The 23,940-nt window shown below is 43.9% G+C and overlaps 1 protein-coding gene across 3 annotated transcripts in view; it reads right to left on the bottom strand.

Moving 5' to 3' along the window:
* Window positions 1-23,940, bottom strand: part of CENPU (centromere protein U) — a 29,891-nt gene extending 5,951 nt beyond the window's left edge. Inside the window, exons 1-8 of one of the 3 annotated variants that reach the window (XM_039253861.1) lie at window positions 23,876-23,940; window positions 21,032-21,080; window positions 19,619-19,736; window positions 17,096-17,201; window positions 9,289-9,349; window positions 8,595-8,837; window positions 4,551-4,617; window positions 3,376-3,484 (exon numbers count right to left, since the gene is read on the bottom strand). In XM_039253861.1, the coding sequence (XP_039109792.1) occupies window positions 3,376-3,484; window positions 4,551-4,617; window positions 8,595-8,837; window positions 9,289-9,349; window positions 17,096-17,201; window positions 19,619-19,736; window positions 21,032-21,080; window positions 23,876-23,916 (794 nt within the window). In that variant the 5' untranslated portion in view covers window positions 23,917-23,940. Of the gene's footprint in view, window positions 1-3,375; window positions 3,485-4,550; window positions 4,618-8,594; window positions 8,838-9,288; window positions 9,350-17,095; window positions 17,202-19,618; window positions 19,737-21,031; window positions 21,081-22,823; window positions 22,906-23,650; window positions 23,808-23,875 lie in introns of those variants that run through there. The other 2 variants (XM_039253862.1, XM_039253860.1) reach the window with 2 other exon arrangements.

Raw genomic sequence — 23,940 nt, 5'->3', positions numbered from 1 at the left:
GGCCTTACTGCATATGGCTTATAATGTTGATAAATTGGTAGACTGTACCAACCAAAATGGTAGGGGGTCTACATATGGGAGCCAGACAAGCTCTCTCAAATTACAGGGCCTTAAAAATCTGAGCCTGTTTGTAATGTTTGCATTTCGTGGCATACTTCTCTATGTATGTGTACGTTGGTAAACTGTTTACAGTCAGTAAGTCTTTTAACAAACTACTGAGGTGTGAGTTCCAGATGGGTATTAAAAACAGCAGACCCTCAAATGTAACTTGATTTTGAAAGAGCACAACTTTTCATATGGTCGAGAATACTTCATGTTAAAAAAAAAAAGATCAGTGATTCTATCAGAATCACTGGGTAGAACAAACACAAGGGTATTTTATCATTTTTAAAGTCTATGGGGTGCCAGTCTGGCTCAGTTGGTAAAGTATCTGATTCTTGATCTCAGGGTCATGAGTTCAAGCCCATGTTGGGCAAGGAGCCTATTAAAAAAAAAAAAAAAGTAACAAAAATACTATACCTCTTCTAAAAAAATTTTTTTCTTTTTTGAGTGGGAGGGGGAGAGAGAGAGAGAGAGAGAGAGAATCTTAGCAGGCTCCAAGTTCAGTGTAGAGCCCATGACCCTAGGATCATAACCTGAGCTGACATCAAGAATCAGATGCTCAACTGACTGAGCCACCCAGGCACCCCTAAATATTTTTTTTCTTTTTGAGACAGAGAAAGCAAGCAGGGTCGTGGGCAGAGAAAGAGGGATACCAAGCATCTGAAGAGGCTCGGTGCTGACAGCAGAGAGCCTGACGTGGGGCTTGAACTCACGAACTGCGAGATCATGACGTGAGTTGAAGTCAGAAGCTTAACTGGCTGAGCCACGCAAGCACCCCTCCAAATCATTGATTATATAAAGACGATAACTATGCTAAAAGTCAAGAAACTGCCATTTTGCTAAGACATCACAAGTCTATAGTAAGTCTCTTCTTCCTTTTGAAGACTATGAATGGGAATAGGATAACATAGTCAAGATGGTCTTGGGTATGGTAAGAGACCTTCTGAACCAATTTTAGCAGCAAACTGGCTTTAGCACAATTGCTACAGTGATAATGCCAGGCTGGCTCCTTTCCCCTAGATCAACCCCAGAAGAACCACAGAGCGCAAATCCCTTCAAAGTGGGGAAAGCTGTGAAAATCTCCGAGGTGAGACCAAGAGGTGTTTAGAACGTGTGGAGGCTGTGGCCCAGGGCAAGCAAGGAGCTGTCAAGGTTGGCTCCTGCTGCTTCCCCTCCTCCTCCTGATTCTCATAAGCCGTGTCTCCCGAAATGCTGTAGCCAATCAGACCTCTGTCCCTGCGTCTTCAAGAGTCCAACCTGGGCTGTGCTTGTGGGACCAGGAGAGAAACTCGGAGACTAAGTGTGGGCAGCTGTCGCCTCCACCTTCCCCCACCAAACCCCAGGGCTGGAGAATGATCATCTAAGGAACATATCAGCTCTTAACACAACTCATCTCTGGAGGGCAAAGGCTACGTCCTGACCTGACAGGTTACTTTGTGGGATAAGTGACCGAGGCTTCCGACCCGAGGCCTCATCCACCCCTATTCCCTTGCACTCCCAGGAACCCACAGGGATCAAGCCTTGGTCTTCCCTTATACACACTGTCTGACAAAGAAGCTGGCTGGCACAGGGGTAAATAAGCTCACAGGCTGGGGCAGTAACACACTGGAGGAACAGCACTAAGTCAGAGAAGACAAACTATTAGATCAGAAATTCTAACAGAAGTAGGTATTTCATAACCGATGACTCAGTAATTTGACATTAGCCTAATAAATAGTCTTAAGAGGATAGCGGCAACATAAGACAAAGAAGAGAACCAAATAGAAATGTTAGATAAAAAACTCATGGCTAAATTACAGAACCCAGTAGCTGGGATAAATGGCATAATGGATAGATCACAGAGCTAAGTAAGCAAATTTCTAGTTTCAAGATTGAGGAAATCTAGAAAAAGGACAGGACAGAGGACAAAAATATATTTTGGAATTAAAAAAGAACCTTAGATCCAAAAGGTCAGGCCCAATATAGTGAAATTTAAGAATAACAAAGATAAAATATTCTAATAGCTTATAGAGAGAAAGAGCACAGCACACATGTAAATAAGACTTTGACAAACACCACATTTTCCAAACCAACACTAGATGCAAATGAAGACAAAGGAATAGTACTCCAGAGTATTTAAGAAAATGATTTAGAACCTAGAATACTATATCCAGCTAAACAGTCATTCAAGTTCAAAGTCATGACCAAAATAATCAGAAAGATTTAGAAATTTTACAACATAAAGAGCCACACCTATAAGTGTTAGATGAGGCACTTAACTAAGAGACATATCCAGAAGTTACAAAAAAATATATGAAATAAAGGATCAGATAAATATGTTAATAAAGTTTATGATCTTAAAAACAGAGAAAAGAGAAAACATTTATTTTACCACAGAATTAAAAATCTCTAGGTATTATAAATATGATGCAGTTTTGGATAGGGGAAGGGAGAGATGACCAAGAGTTATGAGAGCTTGCCAAAGTTTTAATCTTATTAGTGGGGAGTTAAAAATGCTATTTTTAATAAAAGTTAGGATTAAAAGCCTCAGAAAGTAGGAAAAAAAATCTAAGAAATAAAAACAATGTATCAACACATTCTTCCAAATGTATTGATAATTATAATAAATGTAAATGGATTGAGTCAACAAAAATAGACACACTGGATTTAAACTTTAATATTATAAAAAAATTTTAAGGTCAGACAAAGGCTACGTAAATTCTGGCAAATGCTAGCAAAAGAAATCCAGTGACACAGTAGTAGTATCAGATAAGTTAGATTTTAAGACAAAAAAAAACATTTTTAGGAATAGAGAGGGTACTACAGAAGTATAAAATGTTTAATACACAAAACAGAGCAATTTTAAACATAATGTCCTAACAAAATAGTCTCTAAATATATGTAGCATAACTTGATAAAAAGAATCAGGAAGAATATTGATTCTATGCAGATCCAATAATTAGAGATTCTACATAAACCTACTAATTAGATTTCCCACAGATTATGTGCTAGGCTATAAAGAAAGCCTCAAAATTACAAAAAATATCACCAGTCCATTAAATTTGACCACAACATATACAAAAATATTAAATAAAAAAGTCACATATTTGGGTGTGCAAAAACATACTACTGAATAATTCACAGGACTAAAGGAAAAAATTATAATGGAAATGTAAAAATATGTAAAACTGCATCATGATAAAAATACGATGTATCAAAAGCCGCAGGATGAGCACAAGTGGTGCCTTAAGGACAATGAATGAGGTGCATATATCACAATATCAAAAGACTTACTTATACTCTAGGATGGTTTTCTCAAATGCAGACAGAACAACGTCTAACTCCGTGAGATCACTGGCTTTCTTTCCTTTTAGACACCAAATATGAACATAGTCGGACATATCTAGAATATTAAGATAAGTCAATTTAATATATGATTGGCTCTAGGTCCAGGGTTCTGAAAGCCCAAAACAAAAACTGTCCCATCAAATTGCCAAAAATAGCTACAGTTGAAGAGGCACATAAGGGGAAGCATGACTCACTTCCTTCTATCCCGGTGCAGTCTCTCACAGATCTGTTGACACCATCACTCTAACTGTGGTCTCCTTGTTTCTACTGAAACAGCCTGAAGTACTGCTACCTCTTAACTACCTCGCTGTACCTTTATTTAATAGTCTGTTGTTATCTAACACCACTGGTAATAGAGCTCTTCTTTGTTAACTGTAATTTCTGAATTTTAATCTACCTAATAGGCCACTTGTAGAACCCATAAAGATTATTCAGTGTGATTTAGTCATAGTAGTATATTGTAAGACGTGAGGTTCTGGTACATCTGTGGATGAAAGATCATGCATTCACTAAAATGGGACTGTAGAAAACTTAAATATATGATCTCATTTTGGGTAAGAGAGTTCGATAAAAGGCTTGAAGAGCAGAGACCAAACAAAAAGCACGGCGGCTCTTTTTGGGTTATGGGCGATTTTCATCTTCCTGTCCATACTTTCCAAATTTTCTAAACATGTAGGACTTCTCTTTTAAAGAACAGAAGGAGAGAGAGAAAATGCTTTAATTCCCACCCATTTTTCAGTAAGTTTTCATTTGAATAAAATATAGAACATGGGTGAATCTCAAAAAAGTTATGCTGAGTAGAAAAAGCCTAAACAAAAGAATATACACTGTACGAAAAGACACTATGTGATGAAAAATTAAGGCAATAAAGCAGGTATAACAATAAAATCTAAGTGTGTGAATATCTGTTGTAAGATTCTTTCACCTTTGTTGTAGGCTGAAAATTTTCATCATAGATATCGGAAAAAAACCAGTTACTACAAAGTCACATATTTTCAGTTTTTAAAGTAGCGATTTTACATACTTACAATTTACTATTTTAACAAAAAATAGGTTTTTCAAATGAAATTCTTGAATGATGGACCAAGTATAAAACACTATTCTGTAACACTATTCTATACCTGAGTCTATGGCTTTACTTCTTGATTTCTTCCTTCTGCCAGAAAACATCTTCTTTTTCTGAATTTTCTACCAAAAAAAAAAAAAGCAAATATTTTTATTTAAAAATTTTCCTTCTCTTAAAACATCAGTATCATAGCCATAGTATTATCAAACACTCTTGATTCTAGCTATTACTCTCATTTAGCTCTAAGTTGTTCAATATGTGTATTAGCTAAATTAACATAAGGAGACATTGGAAAAATTAAACTGTTTCAAAATAAAAAATAAGCAAAACTCTTAGTTGGCTCTGAACAACGATCGTCTTGGAGGAAGGAAGCTGAACTTTTCTGATTTAAGGTAACACTGTGTGGAAGCCGGCGGATTTCTCTCCAAGCCAGAATGGAGTAGCAGCTTCTGAACTAGCGCTCTTGCCACAATCAACCAGAGAATGGGGGGGGTGGGGGGGGAGGCACGAGAAGGGGGGAGGCGACTGGATTCAGGTGCTGGACAGCAGGCACGCAGGGCTGGGAGACTTGGACCAGGGACCCTATGAACGGCCACTTCCCTGCCCCACCAGCACCAGGGGACAGTTTCGACAGCAGCACAGCAAGTTAAATTCAGAGCACGCAGCCCCACTCTGCCGAGGCGGCAGAGACCAGCCTAGAGCAGGCCACGCGCTTGGAACTGGAGCTCAGAAGGGGGCACCCGAAGTGCAGGTGAGGGTGCCCTGCAGTCCCGCGCAGCAGAGACCGCATCCCGCTTACGAGAAAGCAGCCGGCATGGGATTCCGAACCTAACAGGTAGTAGGGGACAAGCCACTCATGGGGGAATTACATGTGGAAAAAGCAGAGATCTCATGAGACGCCATTAAAACCTGTCCACCCAGCTGAGCTACGAGGAAGGCTGCAGCTCTAGAAGCTCCTCTAGAGAGTGCAATCCGGAACAGGGTGATGCTTTTCCTAAGGGGCAAAAATGGATTCTTAGAGAGAGGACGCAAAACAGTTCTTAAGGTCCGTGACTCTCCAAAGGGCCCCAGTTCATAAACAGATACACAGTATGTTGTAGTACTCAAGTTTAGGGAGTGGTCAGGAGAGAAAGAATCTAAAAAGGTTTTGTAGTCAGGACAATAATGAAACGGATTGAGAAGCACTACTCTAGAGTAAGGCCTACTCCGGACGCACCCTCACAAAGCCTCATGCCTGACCAGATTCACAGGCTCTCAGCAGATCTGGAAGAGGATCCCCAGTGATCTGGGCAACTCCTTCCCCTTGGGTGTGGGGGGCTCCCGCGAACAGGATGGAGAGTTGCTCCCTCGATCGGGTCACCTCACAGAAGGCTCCACCGGAGCTGACGGGAGAAGTCCGCTGGCTCTGAAGATGCTGGCCGCCACGCTGTGAGAGCCACATGACTGAGACCTAGGGGTGACTCCCAGTTTCACCCACAGAGAAACCAAGAACCTCAAGCCTACAAAGGCCAGGACTCAAATTCTACCAACAATCGGAATGATCTTAGATGAGGACTAGGGGCCTCAGATGAGATTTCTGTCCTGGAGAGCCCCTTGATTTCAGCCTTATGGAGCCTGAGTAGAGAATCTGGCTAAGGCCGGCCTAGACCTACCTACAGAAACTGTGAGATATACCTGCATGTTACGTCACAGAGTTTGTGGTAATTTATTATGCAGCAACTAAATACTAATGCAGAGGCTGAGTCCCCACGAGTCAGAGCCGCTTAGAAAATCCCTTAGGCTTTTCTCACGTTGACCCTAACCAAAGATAAAACGAAGCTTTCAGAAGCTAAAGACGATCAGCCAATAAACAGGCTACCAATTAGAATAAAAAGTCAACATTCGTAAGAGGAGAATTCAGAGTCTTAACAATGTGTCGACAATTTCCAATATGCAACTGAAAAGTACTAAATTACAAACGTTACACAAAAAATGTGACCCACAGTCAAAACAAAAAAACATACTCAAGAGAAACTGACCAAGTTAGCCCAGAAGAGACTTTAAAGCAGCTCTCATAAATATGTCTCAAAGGGAGCACCTGGGTTTAGTGTTCAACTCTCGATTTCAGCTCAGATCATGATCTCTTGGTTCATGAGTTCTAGTCCTGAGTCGGGCTCTGAGTGGACAGTGTGGAGCCTGCTTGGGATTCTCTCTCTCTGCCCCTCTTCTGCCTGTATGGTCTTGTGCTCTGCTCCCCCTCTCTCTCTCTCTCTCAAAATAAATACACTTAAAAAAGTCCCAAAAAAGTAAAGAAAATTATGGCCTGAGGACTAAAAAAAATAGGGTACCTTAGCAGAAAAAGAGAAACTACATTAAAAGCAAACAATACCAAGCTAAATGGAAATTCTAGAACCAAGGAACACACAACTAAGAACTCATTGGGTAGGGTTTTAGTTTTCTGTGGCTGTTGTAATAAATTACCACAACTTGATGGCTTAAAACAGAAATGTATTCTCTAACGGTTCTGGGGGGCAGAAGTCCGAAATAGTTTCAGTGGGCCAAAAATCCAGGTGTTGGGAAGACAGCAATCCCTCCAGGGACCTAGTTGGGCAAATCTATTCTTTGTTTCTCAGCTTTGGTGGCCCTGGCGTTCCTCAGCTTGCAGTCACATCACTTCAATATCTGCCTCCATCCCCGCATCACCTTCTCTGCGTGCCTCATCCCTCTGCTGCTCTTACAAGGGGACCTGTGAGGACGCTCACGGGCAGGGGGCACCGTTCACCACATGGGGGCTCAACTGCAGGTTTTAGATGGCAAAAGCCTGGTCGGTCAAAGTGAAAACAAAGCAATAAAAACTTACCCAAGTTGCAAACCAGAGAGGAAAAGTTTGGGGGGGGTGGTTGGAGGGGAAGATCAGAGTCTCAGGAACTGTGTGACAATACTAAAATATATATAATACAAGTCAGAACGGGATAGAAAAGTTAAATTTTAAAGAAAAAAAAAAAAGACTGAATTTTCTAACTTCTAGATCCAAGAAGCTCAGTAAACACTAAAGCAAGATAACAACATACTTAAGCATGTCATAGTTAAAATGCCAAGAAACAAGAATGCAGGAATATCTTGACAGCCGCCAGAGAAAAGGGACAGAGTAAATACACAAATAAACATGGGGACAGTAACCAGTGTCACAGCCTTCTCACAGAAACAAGAGAGACCAGAGAACACCATGAAGACCTACTTAAAGAGCAGAGAAAAAAAAATGTCAACGCAGAATTCTACACTCAGTGAATCCATCCTTTAAAAACGGGCGAATAAAGACCCTCTCAGATCAAGAAAACGAGAGAACTTGCGGCCAGCAGATCTGCACGGAAGGGTTGCTGCAGAATGTTCTTCAGGCTGAAGCGAAAAGGTACTAGAAGGAAACTCAGATCTATAGGAAGGAGAAAAGACAACTGGAAAAGAAAAGTCAGCAGGTAACCATAAGAACTACATGTTATTTTCTTTTCATAATTTCCTTAAGAAACAGCTGTTTCAAGCAGAAATGATAAGGTCGTAAGGTTAGGTTTACCATGTATGTAGAAGTAGAACGTGACAGAAACAGCACAGAGGAGGATGGATAAATGGAATAATAATAATATTGTTGTGTAATTAGATTTACATAGTGGGAAGTGGTTAACTGTCAGGAAGGAGGATGTATGAAGTGGTAGCACACTGGCTCTAACTGGACTCTGCTAATTGAAGGAAGCAAACTTAAAATTTTTTTCAATGTTTATTAAGTTTTGAGAGAGAGTGAGTGTGAGCGGGAGAGGAGCAGAGAGAGAGGAACACACAGAATCTGAAGCAGGCTCCAGGCTCTGAGCTGTCAGCACAGAGCCCGACGTGGGGCTCGAACCTACAAACTGTGAGCTCATAACTGGAGTTGAAGTTGGATGCTTAACTGACTGAGCCACCCAGATGCCCCAACCTTCTGAATTTTCTGAAACATTTTTTTAAGAAAAATACATAACCTAGCTTTTTAAAGAATCAAAGGAAAGAGAGGAAATGCTTTATTTTCCTCCTAAACACTTTCAGTCAACTTTTTTCTTCTTCTCTCCTACGGGGATGGCAGACACGCTCTTACCGACTGACTTTCTGTTGCCAGAGGCTCTTTTTCAACAGCAGACGTGGCACTAAGGGGTCCTATTGTTTTAGGAGTGACGGACTCAGCTGGTTTCTCTGGAAGTTCCAAAGACGTACGTGGTGGATCTAGAACAGGTTCACAGTGTTGTGCATTCATTTTCTCTGCTGGTTTAACCTTCCTTCTTATATCACCTTCTTCGGGGCTTTCGGATTCACTGCTAATGGGCTTGACTTTTCTTGCTGGCTATGTTGAGAAGTCAGCATTACTGGTTTAGAAAATATAAATGCTTACCATTCTTCCTGTAATAGTAGATAGTCTCAAAGTCGACAGTTCTCACTTCCCACCTTCAGGCTTAACATAACAGGAAGATGGCAACAAAATTAGCAGGTAGGCAGGGAAACCCAGATTCAAACACTCCAAACAAACACTCCTCAAGTTCACTCCACTTCTGCAGATCATGATCTAAACACATTGCACGAACACGATGAAAACTCACGTGGTACGTGTAGATTTGAGACCTATGTAATGAAGAGCACTTAAAATATAAAAATGCATTTCCCTTTTTGCTTTGAAAGTATCTTCCAAAATATAATATTCTTTCTCTGTGTAAAATGTGCACATTTTCTCTACTTGCATCCAGTCAAAATAGGATATGAAATATGTTGCCAACAGAAGAGAGAACACTCCTACACACCTTCTTTGCAGGCATGTCTACACACATGTCTTCACTTGCTTCAACTTCATAGGTGTCTGACCTGTGCAAAAGAATATACCATCAATATCTTGCACTTACTTCATTTTTATTCACATGCAGTGTGTAAGTTGCTCGTCCAATATGAAAACAAGCTCAATGTAATGTGATTTCTCACATGTCCCAGATTTATAGGGCATCTCCCACTTCCAACGCCCGGAGCACACCAGCTCCTCCTTGGCGGCCAAGTTAACTGTCCTGTTACTGCACCACCTAGTGGTCATGTCTGAGAAATGCACTGGCCCCCATGTTCCCGCTCCCAGGTACAGGGGCCATCATCTGCACTAAAAGCTAATCCTCAGACACTACACCTGTCATTAGAGGCTATAGAAAGGAATAACTTTTTTTCCTTGAAAAGGAAAAAAAATAATCCTAAATTTATGATCAGAGATGAGAGTTCATTTTTTTCCATTCAATTCAACATTCATTTAACACCAACTTCAAAATGCAAAGTGCAGTGAATAAAATTACTTTAAAAATGAGAGCCTTCAGGGGCACCTGGGTGACTTGGTTAAACATCCAACTTCGGCTCAGGTCTTGATCTCATCACTCTTGAGTTCAAGCCCCACACAGAGCTCTGTGCTGACACCTCAGAGCCTGAAGGAGACTTTGGATTCTGTTCTCCCTCTCTCTCTGCCCCTCCCCTGCTTGCGCACACTCTCTCAAGACTAAACAAACATTAAAAAACAATTTTTAAATGAGAACCTTCCTTTAAGATCACTGTCTGGCAGGAAGGCCGAAGAGAGTACCGGGCCTGGCCGTTTCTGCCCAGTGCAGGGCTCTGCGGACAAGCAATCCCTCTTCCGGGTTCTCCGTGGGTGGTGGCCGGAAGTGCAAGCGCTGCCCTACAGTCTGAGCCCATCCCTGCCTTTTCCCGACTCTTCTCCCTTTAAGTTTCACAGAAAGGTCTACTGATAAACCTCTTCCGTTCTAATTCTGCCTCAGTGTACTTACCTGGCCTGGCACAGCGGCCTTCTATGCCATGCATACAGGCCACAGGGAGCCCCCAAGGTGCCAGGCATGCCAGAGAGAGGAGACAGGCATTTCAGAAGGGCGGCGCTGGAGGGCGGATGGTGGGCGGCCCGAGGGAGAGCGCAGTCCCGGGGCCAGGGGCAGCGGGCCGGGCTGTGCTGCAGCAGTGCTGGCTGCAGAGAGCAGCAAGGGCTCACGCTGGGGCAGGGGGCGGGGGGGAAACATGGGCCCTCCGGTTCGTCACAGGCCAAAGAGCACTGGTCAGAGACAGAAGACACTGGGGATGCCGCCCAGCTGCCCAGGTGACAGCAAGACCGTTAACCTAAAGAACATGGAAGGAGCTCGTTGACACCGTGGGAGAGGAAAGGTTTTGCCTTCGTGGAATCCAGGGTGCCTGTGGGCATCTAGAGACATCGGCCCAACCACAGGATACAGCGCGGCCTGGAGAAAGGTGGGGCCAGACAGACAGACTAGGCGAGCGGTGGCATCTGGGTGGCTGAGGCCACGACAGTACAGTTGGGGGCGGGTGGGGAGGAGAGCGCTAAGGGCAGCTTCCCATGTGCACACAGGTGAGGGAGGAAGGAGATTCAGCAAAAAAGAAGCGAGCACACACCTGGTTAAGAGATACCAGGCGCTGATGCCTCCGCGAGTCCTGGGAAATGCTGATCTAGCCTCCCTGCTGCCTTGACTCCCCTTTGTGTGCATACACAGACCCTAACTTAGCCAGACAATTTATTTTGGGGGAGCTTATCACATCATCAAAACCAAGACTACCAAGGACATCCATATGGTTGAATACAACGCACGTGTTCGGTCCTTACATTACTTGCTTCTCTGCTGCACTCGAGCTTCCTGAGCACCCAGCACACACTCCCTCTGCTACTCCTGTGAACAGACGCTGTCCCGGTTTTCTTCTGCCTCCAGCGGCTTTCTTCTCTCCCTCACAAGCTCTTTCCTCTCCTGGGGACAGCAGGTGGGCTTTCAAGGGGGCGACCGGCCCTCACTGCTCTCAGGCAGCCTCTCCCTGCGAGGCCTCACTCGCCACGGCCCCACACACCCCCGCCGAGAGGCCAACAGCGTCAGCTAGAAGTCCAGCTCAGCCCTCTCCTCTGAGTGCCGGACCCAAGGACACAGCTTTGAACTCTGCCATGTCTACAGCAAATTCATGATGGCCTTGGGATGACACGGGTTACGCCGTCTTGTAGGACTAAGCCCTACTTAGTCAATGGCACTGTCATCAACCGATGTGTACAAACCAGAAAGCCAGTAGTCTCACAGCGACTCTTCCCCACCCTCCTAAAGCCAACCCGCCATCCCGCCCGTGGACTGATGTCCTATTGCTTGAGCTCAATCATTTTTCCTTCTGTTGTAACTAGCCTAGTCCTGCTGGCCCTGGGCTACTAAAACACCCCCAAAGTGGTCTCTCCAGCCCACACCCGCCTTTCTTAAACCCATTTTCACACCCGCCTTTCTTAAATCCATTTTCCACACAGCAGCCAGAGAGGCAGTTTGGAGGCCTGGCCACAGCCCCCTCGCTTGATAAAATTCTTTAAAGGCCAAGGGCCAAGTGTAAGGACAAAACTCCTTACCAATAAAATGGGATTAGGTGTGGGTGCAGGTGGTAGAAAATATACCCCCAAAATGGTTTAGGCAAGACACTTGATTTGCCTCCCCATAAAACTCCAGAGATAATTCATGGAGATTTGGAAGGTCCCACTGTGATCAGAGACCCAGATTCCTTCGACTCCATTGCTCTACTTGCTCGGTTCACCGCCTCACAGTTCACAATGTTCACTCAAGCCTCAACTGTCACATCTGTTTCCCTCCATAAGGAAGAAGGAAGGAGCAAAGGGCATAATCTTCCCTAAAGAGAGACTTAACAAAGGTGCTAAAAATTAATCACGAAGACACCTCGGCGGCAAGAGAAGCTAGGAGATAGAGCCTTCATTCTGACAGCCACTTGCTCGGCTAGAATCCAATGTCTTATCACTGAGGAGGAAGGGGAAGACGCTGGGGCAGACGACCAGCAATCCCTAACACCCGTGACAACACAATTTCCATCCTGCCGTGTGTTTCCCTCTTCAGACTATATACTGAGTGACCCCAGCTCTTTTCAGTCCCACAGACTCCCCCTGCTCCCCGCCACCACAGGGCCTTTGTGCCTACCACACTCACCTCCATGGAATGTTCCCTCCTCCTGCCCCCACCCCACCAACCCAATTCCCATCACAGGTCACACCCTTCCCCGTGAGGCTCATCAGGGATCCCTCCTTAATATCTACTGCTCCAAGACAACAAGCATTATGTGTACTCTGAGCTATTACTGTAAACCAAGGGCCTAACATGGGGCCTGGCGTGTGGGCACTGCTCAGTGAATGTTGAGAAAATACAAATAATAAATGCTAACATTTGAAAGTTTACTAGGTACCAGTTTTTTGTTTTTTTTTTGTTTTTTTTTTATTTCTAGGAGAGAGAGAGAGAGAGAGAGAGACAGCGTGAGCAGGGGAGGGTCAGAGAGAGAGGGAGATACAGACTCTGAAATAGGCTCCAGGCTCTGAGCTGGCAGTCAGCACAAGCCCGACCCGGGGCTCAAACCCATGAACCGCGAGATCATGACCTAAGCGAAAGTCAGATGCTTAACCGACTAAGCCACCCAGGCGCCCCTGTACCAACCAGTTTTAAGAGCTTAAGAGGATCAATTCAGCTTAAACAATCCTAGGATGTAGACTGTACTATTATTTCACTTTCCAAACGAAGGAATCGAGAAGTTAAAGGTCTTGCCTAAGATCCAGTACTTTAGAAGTGGCCTAACAAGGACCTGAACCAGCTTAAGAGGTTGGGGGCCAGTTGCCTTAACCAGGGTACTGCACTAACACTGCATGAATGAGGAAGGGACTCAAATATTCACTGAATGCCTACCATGTGCCAGATGGTATTCTAGGCACCCAAGGAATAGCAGTGAACAAAGTTCTGCTTTTTAAGCTGTTCCTATTGGGGAGAGACAATGAAATTAAAAAATGAACATAAAATACTGGCTTGATAGAGGTGAATGCTACCAGAAAAAGATCAGAGTAAAGAAAAGATCTGATGAAGAAAGGTAAGATTTTCTATGAGGGGGCAGAGTGGATTGCTGTGATAAGGTGACACCTGAAATCTAAAAGGAAGCATGGGAACAAACCTTACAGAAGAGCAATCAGGGCCCCTGCGAGGGTACATGCAAAAGCCCTGAGACGGAGCATATTTAAGAATTTGATATTAAAATGATGCTAAGGGAAATAAGCCAGTTACAGAAGTACAAATAAATACTGTATTATTCCACCTATATGAGGAATCTAAAATAGGCAAATTCATAGAATCCTTTTCTTTTTAAACTATTCCAAAAATATGGAAAAGGAAAGAAAACTTCCAAGTCCATTCTATGAGGCAAGCATTATCCTGGTGCCAAAACTACATAAAGACACAATTGAGAAAGATAACTATGGGCCAATATTCATGATGAACATAGATGCAAAAATTCTCAACAAAATACTAGCAAACCAAATCCAACAACACGGTAAAAAAGAAATCATTCACCACGATCAAGTGGGATTTATTTCTGGGCTGTAAGGGTGATTCAATATTCACAAATCAATGTGATGGAGAGAAAGGATAGAACCATATGATTACTTCAATAGATGCAGAGAAAGCATTTGACAAAGTACAACATCCATTCATGATAAAAACCCTCAACAAAGTGAGTTGAGAGGGAACATCTCAGCATAATAAACAGCATATATGAAAAATGCACAGCTAACATGCTCAGTGGTAAAAAAAAAAAAAAAAAAAAAAATTCAGCTATTCCTCCCTAAGATCAGGCACAGGACAGGGAATGTTCCCTCTCACCATTTTTATTTGACAAAGTACAACATCCATTCATGATAAAAACCCTCAACAAAGTGAGTTGAGAGGGAACATCTCAGCATAATAAACAGCATATATGAAAAATGCACAGCTAACATGCTCAGTGGAAAAAAAAAAAAAAAAAAAAAAAATTCAGCTATTCCTCCCTAAGATCAGGCACAGGACAGGGAATGTTCCCTCTCACCATTTTTATTTGACATAGTACTAGAAGACCTAGATACAGCAATCAGACAACAAAAAGAAATAAAAGAAATCCAAATTGATAAGGAAGAAGTGACTATTTGCAGCCATGATACTCTATGTAGAAAACCCAAAAGACTCCACCAAAACACTGCTAGAACTGATAAATGAATTCAGTAAAGTTGAAAGACATAAAAATCAATGTACAGAAATCTGTTGCATCTCTATACATCAATAATGAAGCAGGAGAAAGAGAAATTAAGGAATAAATTCTATTTACAATTGCACCCAAGACAATAAGATACCCAGGAATAAATCTAACCAGAGGTGAAAGACCTGCACTGATGAAAGACATTGAAGATGACACAGAGACGGAAAAACATTCCATGTTCATGGATTAGAAGAACAAATATTGTTAAAATGTCTGTATTACCCAAAGCAATATACACATTCAATAAAATCCCTTTCAATATACCAACAGCATTTTTTTAATGTTTATTTATTTTGAGACAGAGAGTGCGAGCAGAGGATGAACACAGAGAGAGAATCTCAAGCAGGCTCCACATTGTCAGTGCAGAGCCCAATGCGGGGCTTGCTCCCATGAATCGTGAGATCATGACCTGAGCCAAAATCAAGAGTTAGATGAGTAACTGACTGAGCCACCCAGGTGCCCCGACAGTATTTCTCACAGAACTAGAACAAACAATCCTCAAAGTTGTGTGTAACCTCAAAAGACCCCCAAAGACCTCAAAAGCCTTGAAAAAGCAAAGCAAAGCTTGGAGGCATCTCAATTCTGGACTTCAAGTTATATAACAAAGCTGTAATAAGTAATATGCCAGTATGGTACTGGCACAAAAATAGACACACAGATCACTAGAACAAAAGAGAAAACCCAGCAATAAACCCACAACTATATGGTCAATAAATCTCTGACAAAGCAGGGAAGAACATCCAATGGGAAAAGAACAGTCTCTTCAACAAATGGTGCTAGGAAAACGGGACCACTTTCTTGCACCACACACAAAAATAAACACAAAATGATAAAAGACCTAAATGTGAGACCCGAAACCATAAAAATCCTAGAAGAGAACACAGGGAGCAACTTCTTTGACATTGGCTATAGCAACATTTTTTTAGATATGTCTCCTGAGACAAAGAAACCAAAGCAAAAATAAACTATTGCGCCTTCATCACAAAAGGTTCTGCACAAAAGGAAAAAAAAAATCAACAGGACTAAAATGCAACCTACAGAACGTGAGAATTTTGCAAATAACATACCTGAAAAAGGGTTAGTATCCAAGGTATGTAAAGAACTTACAAAACTCAGCACCCAAAAAAACAATCCAATTAAATAAATGGGCAGAAGACATGAATAGACATTTCTCCAAAAAGGCATCCAGATGGCTAAGAGACACATGAAAAGATGACCCTCGCTTATGCTCAGGGAAAGGCAAATCAAAACCCCAATGAGTTATTACCTCACACCTGTCACAATGGCTAAAATCAACAACACAAGGAACAACGGGTGCTGGTGAGGATGTGGAGAAAGGGGAGCCCTTGTGCGCGGCTGCTGGTAGAAACGCAAACTGGTGCATCCACTGTGGACGACAGTACTGAGGTTCCTCAGAAAGTTAAAAACAGAACCACCCTACAACCCTGCAATTGCACTACGGAGTTTTTATGCAAAGAATACAAAAACCCTCATGCAAAGGGATACATGCACCCCTGTGTTTAGAGCAGCATTATTTACACTAGCCAAACTATGGAAGCAGCCCAAATGTTCGTTCATCAATTTATGAACAGATAAAGAAGAGGTGGTACGTATATACAATGGAATATTACTCAACCATAAAAAAGAATGAAATTTTGTCATTTGTAACGACATGGATGGAGCTAGAGACTATTATGCTAAGCGAAGTCGTCAGTCAGGAAAGACAAATACCATGTGATATATGCAGAAACAAAACAAAGGAGCAAAGGGGTTACAGACAGAGGGAGAGAAGGGGGGAGGGGGAGGGGGGAGGGGGGGAGGCGGAGGGAGTCAAGCCAAGAAACAGAATCTTAGCTATGGGGAACTGATGGTTGCCAGAGACAAGGTGGGGGAAACAGGTAATGGGATTAAGGAGGGCACCTGTGATGAGAACCAGGTGATTCCAACTAAACTAAAAAACTCCTCCCTCCCTCCTTAAACCAGCTTCACAAGCATGTTTCCTAAGATAATCCGGTAGTGGTCAATTGTAATGACTTTTTTTTTTTAATTGGATTTTTTCATAAGTGAGGTATAATGGACATATAGTAGTTTGGGGGCATACGACATAATGATTTGACACTTGCATATATTGAAAAATAACCTCCACAATAAGTCTAGTTAACGGCTGTCACTACGCAGAGCTATAAGAGATTTTTTTTCTTGTGACGACTGTCAAGATCTACTCTCTTAGCAGCTTTCAAACCTACAACACAGTATCACGCCTATCGCCATGCTGCAATTGCACCCCCAGGACCGTTTCCTTTGCCTGAAAATTGTACCTGTAATTAGTTATTATAAGTAATGGTAGTTTTTGAAAACAAGTTTCTGTGTACCGGTTCTCTTAAGGAAAAACGTGAGTTGGCTCCAAAGATCTTTAAAAAGCTTTAGGTTTATAAGGCTCTACCTTAGAGAGCTTCTCGGAAACAACTGCTTAAAGTAGAAGCTTACCATTCCTCCACTTCTTTTCCTTGCGGAGTTGAAGGCAGAGAGGAGCTGCAGTGTTTGGAGAATTCTTCTTCATCAGCATATATAGCAGTGCTGTGTAAAGGAGGATCTACAAAAGATGCGGTTTTTAAAGGACAACTCTCAAAGTCTGGCAGCTTGCGGAGTGTTGACATGTGTTCTCTACACCGCGATCTCCGTTTTAATGGCTACCAATTACACAGGCTACTTCCTCCCCAAACGCTCTTGCGCTCGCACCTCAACAATGAGCAATTTAAACCCTTCCACTCGTAAATACACGGATATTTATCAGTTATAGCCTGTATCACTGTATTTGCATGTGCTATGGACATAATTTTTAAGGATCTAAAAGAAAACTAAACAGGGGCGCCTGGGTGGCTTAGTCGGTTAAGCGTCCGACTTTCGCTTAGGTCATGATCTCGCGGTTCGTGGGTTCGAGCCCCGCGTCGGGCTCTGTGCTGACTGCCAGCTCAGAGCCTGGAGCCTGTTTCAGTCTGTGACTCCCTCTCTCTCTGACCCTACCCTGCTCATGCTGTCTCTCTCTCTCTCCTAGAAATAAATAAAAACATTAAAAAAAAAAAAAGAAAACTAAACAAGCAGCCTGACAGTGTCTGTCCTCACCTGACAGAGCATCACGGCCCTAGCGGGGAGGCCACCACGTTAATGATCACCTCCAGGCCTGGAGTGCTTGGCCCACGGGGACGCTTGAACCTCACAGAGCACCGAGCTGGGAGGAGGGGGCCCTCTCGGGAAGGATTCCAGTCCTTTCCTCCTTCTCTTTCCCTGCGCTGTCTGAGCCCTTCAGGCGCACGAGGAGCTAACTTCAGCGAGCAAGAAGATGAAAGGGAGGGAGAGCAATGGCCTTGATGGAAAGGCACAGAAGACGACTTGGGGGAAGGGAACACTCCTACCTGCTCAGGGAAAAAGAGAGACCTCAGAACAGGGGCTGCCCACGGGGCTAGGCTGCTGGCAGGCAGGGAGAGCGTGCGCGGGGGAGGGAGGGGGCCAGGAGTGGGAGAGTGGAATTGCTTTTGGGGGCGTGCCCAGTAAGAGCCAAGTTATCATTTCTCAGCGTATTCAAATTTCAGCGCAGCAGCAGCAGCATAAGCACGGTAGTGTGCATTTATTTATTTTTTAAAAATGTTGTATTTATTTCTGAGGGGGAGGGTCAGAGAGAGAGGGAGATATAGAATCTGAAGCAGGCTCCAGGCTCTGAGCTAGCCATCAGCACAGTAAGAAAAAAAGTGGGGGGCGTGTGTGTAGCCAAGAGAAATGCAAGCATGAGTCTGTACAAAACCTGGTCTATGAACGTTCAGAGCAAGGTAATCCCTATTGGCCAAAAAGTGGAAACGACCCAAATGTACATCAACTGATGAATGGATAACAAAAGGAGGTACATTCGCACAATGGATTATGGGGCTACAACATTTTTTGGAATGACATACGACACTGGCTACAACACACAGGGGCTGTGAAAATACTCTAAATGGAAGAAGCCAGTCACAGATGAACACGATGTAGGACTCCACTTACATGAAGAGGCACACCCATGGGGACGGGAAGTAGGTGTATGGAGGGCGGGGGCTGGGGGGGGAGGGGAAGGCCGGGGTGGAGGGGAGTGAATGCCAATAGGTACAGAGTTTCTTGTGTAGGATGGGCTGCCTAGGGTGTTCCAGAATAGACAGTGGTAAAGGCTGTGCAATTCTGGGACGACACTAAACCACAACTGAATTGTACACTTGAAAAGGAGGAATTTTTTGATAAGTAAATTACATCTCAATTTAAAAAATTACGTGGTTTCTTTTGGATTCAGATCTTCTATATTTTAATTTCCTTTAAATAAGTAATTGGAACATTTTATTATTTGAGAGAGGGAGGGAGAGAGCACGAGTGGAGAAGAGTGGCAGAGGGGGGTACAGAGAGAAAGAATCTATGCAGGCTCTATGCTCAGCGTGCAGTCCAACACGGGGCTCGATCCCACGACCCTGGGATCATGACCTGAACTAAAATCAAGAGTCGGACGCTCATTCAACTGAGCCACCCAGGCACCTCAGTAATTAAAACATTTTAATCAGGTCATAACAAAAGATGTAGTCTGGTAATGATTACTTTTTACCTTATAAAATATACAATATGTTTTTATTAAAAACTTAGACTAGAAAATATTAGATACCAAATTAAATATATGTGAGAAGGTGTAGGTTTTCGAAATTCCCAAACTTATTCCAGCAAAAATGTCTGATCACTGCTGGTCTAAATGTGGGGGCACTTGGCACATTCTGCTCATTTAAAAAAACAATTTTTTTATGTTCATTTATTTTTGTGAGAGACACAGAGAGAGCACAAGTTGGGGAGGGGCACAGAGAGAGGGAGACACAGAATCCGAAGCAGGCTCCAAGCTCTGAGCTGTCAGCACAGACCCCGATGCATATTTTTGTTAGTAACTAGCCTAAGGTTTTAAGGGTAAACTACATTAAAGTTTTTAAGATAAAGATTCGAAATACTAACCAAAGATTTCATAAGGTTCTTCATCTTTCTCGTGTTCACCCAGCCTGTCGATGCTAGAGATACCAGAATTATCAGGAAAATCAAATACATCAGTAGGCTTCTGCTTTGGGTCAGCTTTCTAAAAGTGAATAAGGTCAAAGTCATTGAATTGGTTGTAACAAACAGGAACATTACAAAGTTGATCTATTTAGCAAGGATAATCCCGCTATCACGGCTGCCTAAAGAGTGATCCTTAACACTTTTTGAGAGGGGTGTTGGGGGAAACAGACCCCTTTGACAAACTAAGGCAGGGCTCACTAAATTCTATAAAGGAGACTCAACAGAGTAGGTTTTGCATTGTTGCAACTTCTCAACTCAGCCATTATAGTCTGAAAGCAGACAGTGACCTTGCAGAAACAGACACTGCTGTGTTGCAATAAAGCTTTATGAATAATGAAATTTGAATTTCATATCATTTTTGCATATCATGAGATAGTCTTCTTTGGATTTTATTCCAACCATTTACAAAGGTAAAAATCTTTCTTAGCTCACAGGATTGGACACAAACAGGGAGCAGGCCAGATCTAGCCCATGGGCCATAGTTTGCTGCCTCCTGATCTGGGAAATCTATGGGCCCTCTCCCCCATGCACCTGAAAGTTCTTAAGAATATACATGGGTCAAAACTCCCAAAGACGAGACAAGGGTTTATGGTTCAAGATACTAACAAGTCTCATGATGTTCGCTACCTCAAATCTTCATGAAATACCAAAACATCCAGAAAATGAGAAAAAAAAAATCTATCATAGCTCTGGGAAATGGGGAAGGGTGCCATTAACAGATAAGAAAACACGGGGGAAATTCTAGAAGATATTAAGGAGATGGAGTAAAATGGGCCAAAAAAAACTTCCCGACTTAGGGGCCCTCACTATCCAATCCGGCATGAAGTACATGGGGGTGGGACCCCAGAGAAGGGGAGCTGTCAGGCCCTCCCAGTCTCCCGAATGCAAATTGGCCTCCAGCTGCCTTCCAAGGAAAGAAATCAGGAACCCTAAGCAATCCATCTCGGGCACTCTAGATTTCCAGCTAGGGTAGGCTGGGCCGAAGAACTTGGAGAATTCCGTGCCAGGTACACAAAACGCTAGCCAAATGGCTACGTGAAAAAAACAAAATATAGAAAGTTGTACAAATTTTTACAGGATGTCAATTATCCAAATGAAAACCAACGGAGGCCCTGAAAACAAGATTCCAGATGTTAACAGTGGTCATTTGTTCTAATATACTGAAAAAGGTGGCAGATAAAGAAATATGCTTTTCACTACAACGAACACTGAGCTCACCAAGGGAAGTCTACGAGACTCGAAGCTTCCCACAAAACGTTCGTTATTTCAGTGTCAATTATGAGATAACTACATTAAAATAAGAAGAGAACTTACATCTTTTGTGGAATGTGTTTTTCCCATAGAGTTCTTTGAAGATCTCACACTATTAAACAGCAAAAACACACAAAAAGGAAATAATTAATGTAACCGAGCATTCCCCCCCCCCCCCCCCCCCCCTACCTCATATCTGTTAGTTGCACAAGGAGTGAGCACCCAGGGAGGCTCAGGTGACGGAAAAAGCCTTTTGGAAAACAGAACCTGTATCTCACACACACACATNCCCCCCCCCCCCCCCCCCCAGATTATATCTGTTAGTTGCACAAGGAGTGAGCACCCAGGGAGGCTCAGGTGACGGAAAAAGCCTTTTGGAAAACAGAACCTGTATCTCACACACACACATAGATATTTTTTTACAGGTCCAGTCATATCGCCAGCGTACCAAACAGCACACCTCTCTCCCTCAGGGACACGGAAACTCTTAATCCTGCTATTCTGCGTGTCCCTGAGGCCAGGCCGATGGCAAGGACTGACAATTTCTGCCGAACAGAGCGCAGGGAGGTACGCGGACATTCAGTAAGCGCCTGTGCCCGGCTCTCGCACGTGCATTTTCGCACCTCGCTCCATGAGCCCCACGCTGCAGATGTGTATTTGCCCAAAGCAGCACACGGCCAAGGAGGAGACGCCTGCGTCAAAATTTACAGCAGTTCCAGCCCAGCGCTCCCGCCTTCCCACGGCTCGCGCCCCGCCCCTGGGCAGGAAGATAAAAGGATAAAGCCGTAAATCTTTGCAGACGTAACAGTGACTGAAACACAACCTGGAAATAGGAGTCGGGGGAAGCAGTATCGCCAGTGACTGTGCACCGCGTGTCCTCCGAGCACCAGGCACCGTAGGACAGCGGGGGGGGTGTGGGGGTGTGGGGGGGGGTGGGGCGTGGGTAGGACACCACCCTCACCCTGACTCTGCGACAGGCTCTACAGCCACCGTTCGGGGACGGCACAGATTGCTGTGTCTGAACCACTATTCCTTTGAGTAATGTTTTATTTGCTATAACTTCAAACCTACAGAAACATTACAAGAACATTCTGTATATTCTCTACCCAGGTTCACCATTCACGTGTTGTCTCATACGCCGCGTGTGTAAGCTAGAGACACGTGCACCTTCAGCCCTCCAGAATTCAGCGTCTTTCCGGAGAGAGCATTACCGTGCTGAGCCACGGTGCAATTTCCAAATTAAGAAAGTTAACGCTGATAGGATCCTATAATCTACAGTCCATATCCAAATTCCACCCGTTTCCCCATAACTTCCAATTTCCCCCCATATTTTCAAAAAGGAAATACAAAAGAATATAAATTAGAAGATTGCACTGAACATTGTATTTTCATAAACCTTTTTGTTGTTGTTCTAGAGGTGTGTAGCGCACCTGTGTGTATTAATTGTGACGTAAAACATTACTGTGAATCACAGTCAACAAAAATGCTGAACTCTTCAGAGCAGCGGTTCTCAAGCTTAAGACATCAGAAGCACCTGGAAGGCTTCCACCAGCCTGCTCGGCCCCACCCCCAGAGACTCGGATGCCCTCAACCTGGGATGGGGATCGGAGATGCTGAGTTTCTATCAAATACAATTTCTAAAAACAGTTTAAGGACCACTGCTTTGATTCTCCTCTCCAAAGAAGGTGGTAGACCAGGCATTCATTTCATAGCATTTATGATTCTAGGGTTCAGAAAAAAGAAGTGAAGTGACTTATCAAAGGTCACTCAGCCAAGTAACAGATTGAAGAACTTCTCCTCCACTGGCTCTTGCCTCCTCTGTGCTTAAAAAAAAAAGGTCAAGTTTCCTCCTTACCTTAGGGTAGGAGCAAGGTGAGGTTTCCAAAGATGGAAACCCTGTGATGCCATATGTAAGATTTTTGGTAGAGGTGCCCCAGTGCGTTTTGGGGAGAGGGAGGAACAGATTTCATGAGTCTCAAAGGCAACAATGTTGTATGTACGCAAACACACACACACACACACACACACGAGTCTGGTTCTCCCCCACCAAAGAGACGGGTCTAGTCTCAGTTCATTCCACCTCCCTGCTCTGTCCTGCTCCAGGCTTTCTCCTAAACTCTGCTTGGCTTGCCTTCCATTGTCACCCTGCAGCATCCACAAACGTCACCTTCTCCAGGCAGTCTTCCCACCGCCCAGGAAGAACTCCAGAATGTACACTGACGTTGTGTCCCCACCACAGCAAGCCGAGACCCCTTTGGCTAGGACCACACCAGGCCTTTGGATGCGCTCTAGACACCAAGACACCGGCAGCGGGACAGCTGTCAATGAATCCATCAAAAATAACATTCTGGAGAGCAGTTTCGCAGCCTGTATTTAAATGCGTGCCGTTTTTTGATTAAAACAAAACTGCTTCACCATCCTGGAGTGCCCCTTTTTAAGAGCAACAAGAGGCAGCTGGGTCCCCCAGCTGGAGACTTAGTTCTGCTTTAAGGTCTGTGTTACAAAAACAGCAGGGTCTTGAAAATAAGAATACTGACGGCCAGCCAGGGTGCAAACTTTCCAGAACGTAACGTCTGGTAAGCAGTAGGCACTCAATGAGTGACTTGTTGGATTATTCTGTTTCAAAATACTTCAAGCCTACTTTAGCCTACACTCGCCCACCCAAAGCTAACATTAACTCACGTTCCCTTCCAACCGCCAGGAGGTTTTCAGCTCTAACTGCTTTAAGTCTCACGCAAACCGCTAGTAGTCGCGACTCCTCCTCCCATTTTATAGGTGGAAACCGAGCCCCCGAGCGAGTTTCACAGGAGCAGAGCCAGGGAGCCTCGCTCCGCGGCACAAACGCGGCAGGAAGAGAAAGAGACAAAGTCGGTGCCCGGGCTGCGTCCCACGGCCCTGGGTACTTACCCGCCGCGCCCTAAACCCCGCACCCGCCGCGACGGAGCCATCCGCCTTTACTGCTCGGCGAGTAG

Source organism: Hyaena hyaena, unplaced genomic scaffold (genome assembly GCF_003009895.1).
Source record: "Hyaena hyaena isolate Hyena2069 unplaced genomic scaffold, ASM300989v1 scaffold_467, whole genome shotgun sequence".
Lineage (NCBI taxonomy): Eukaryota > Metazoa > Chordata > Mammalia > Carnivora > Hyaenidae > Hyaena > Hyaena hyaena.
The sequence above is the reverse complement of the archived record's forward strand: the minus strand, read 5'-3'. Positions and strand labels throughout refer to the sequence as shown.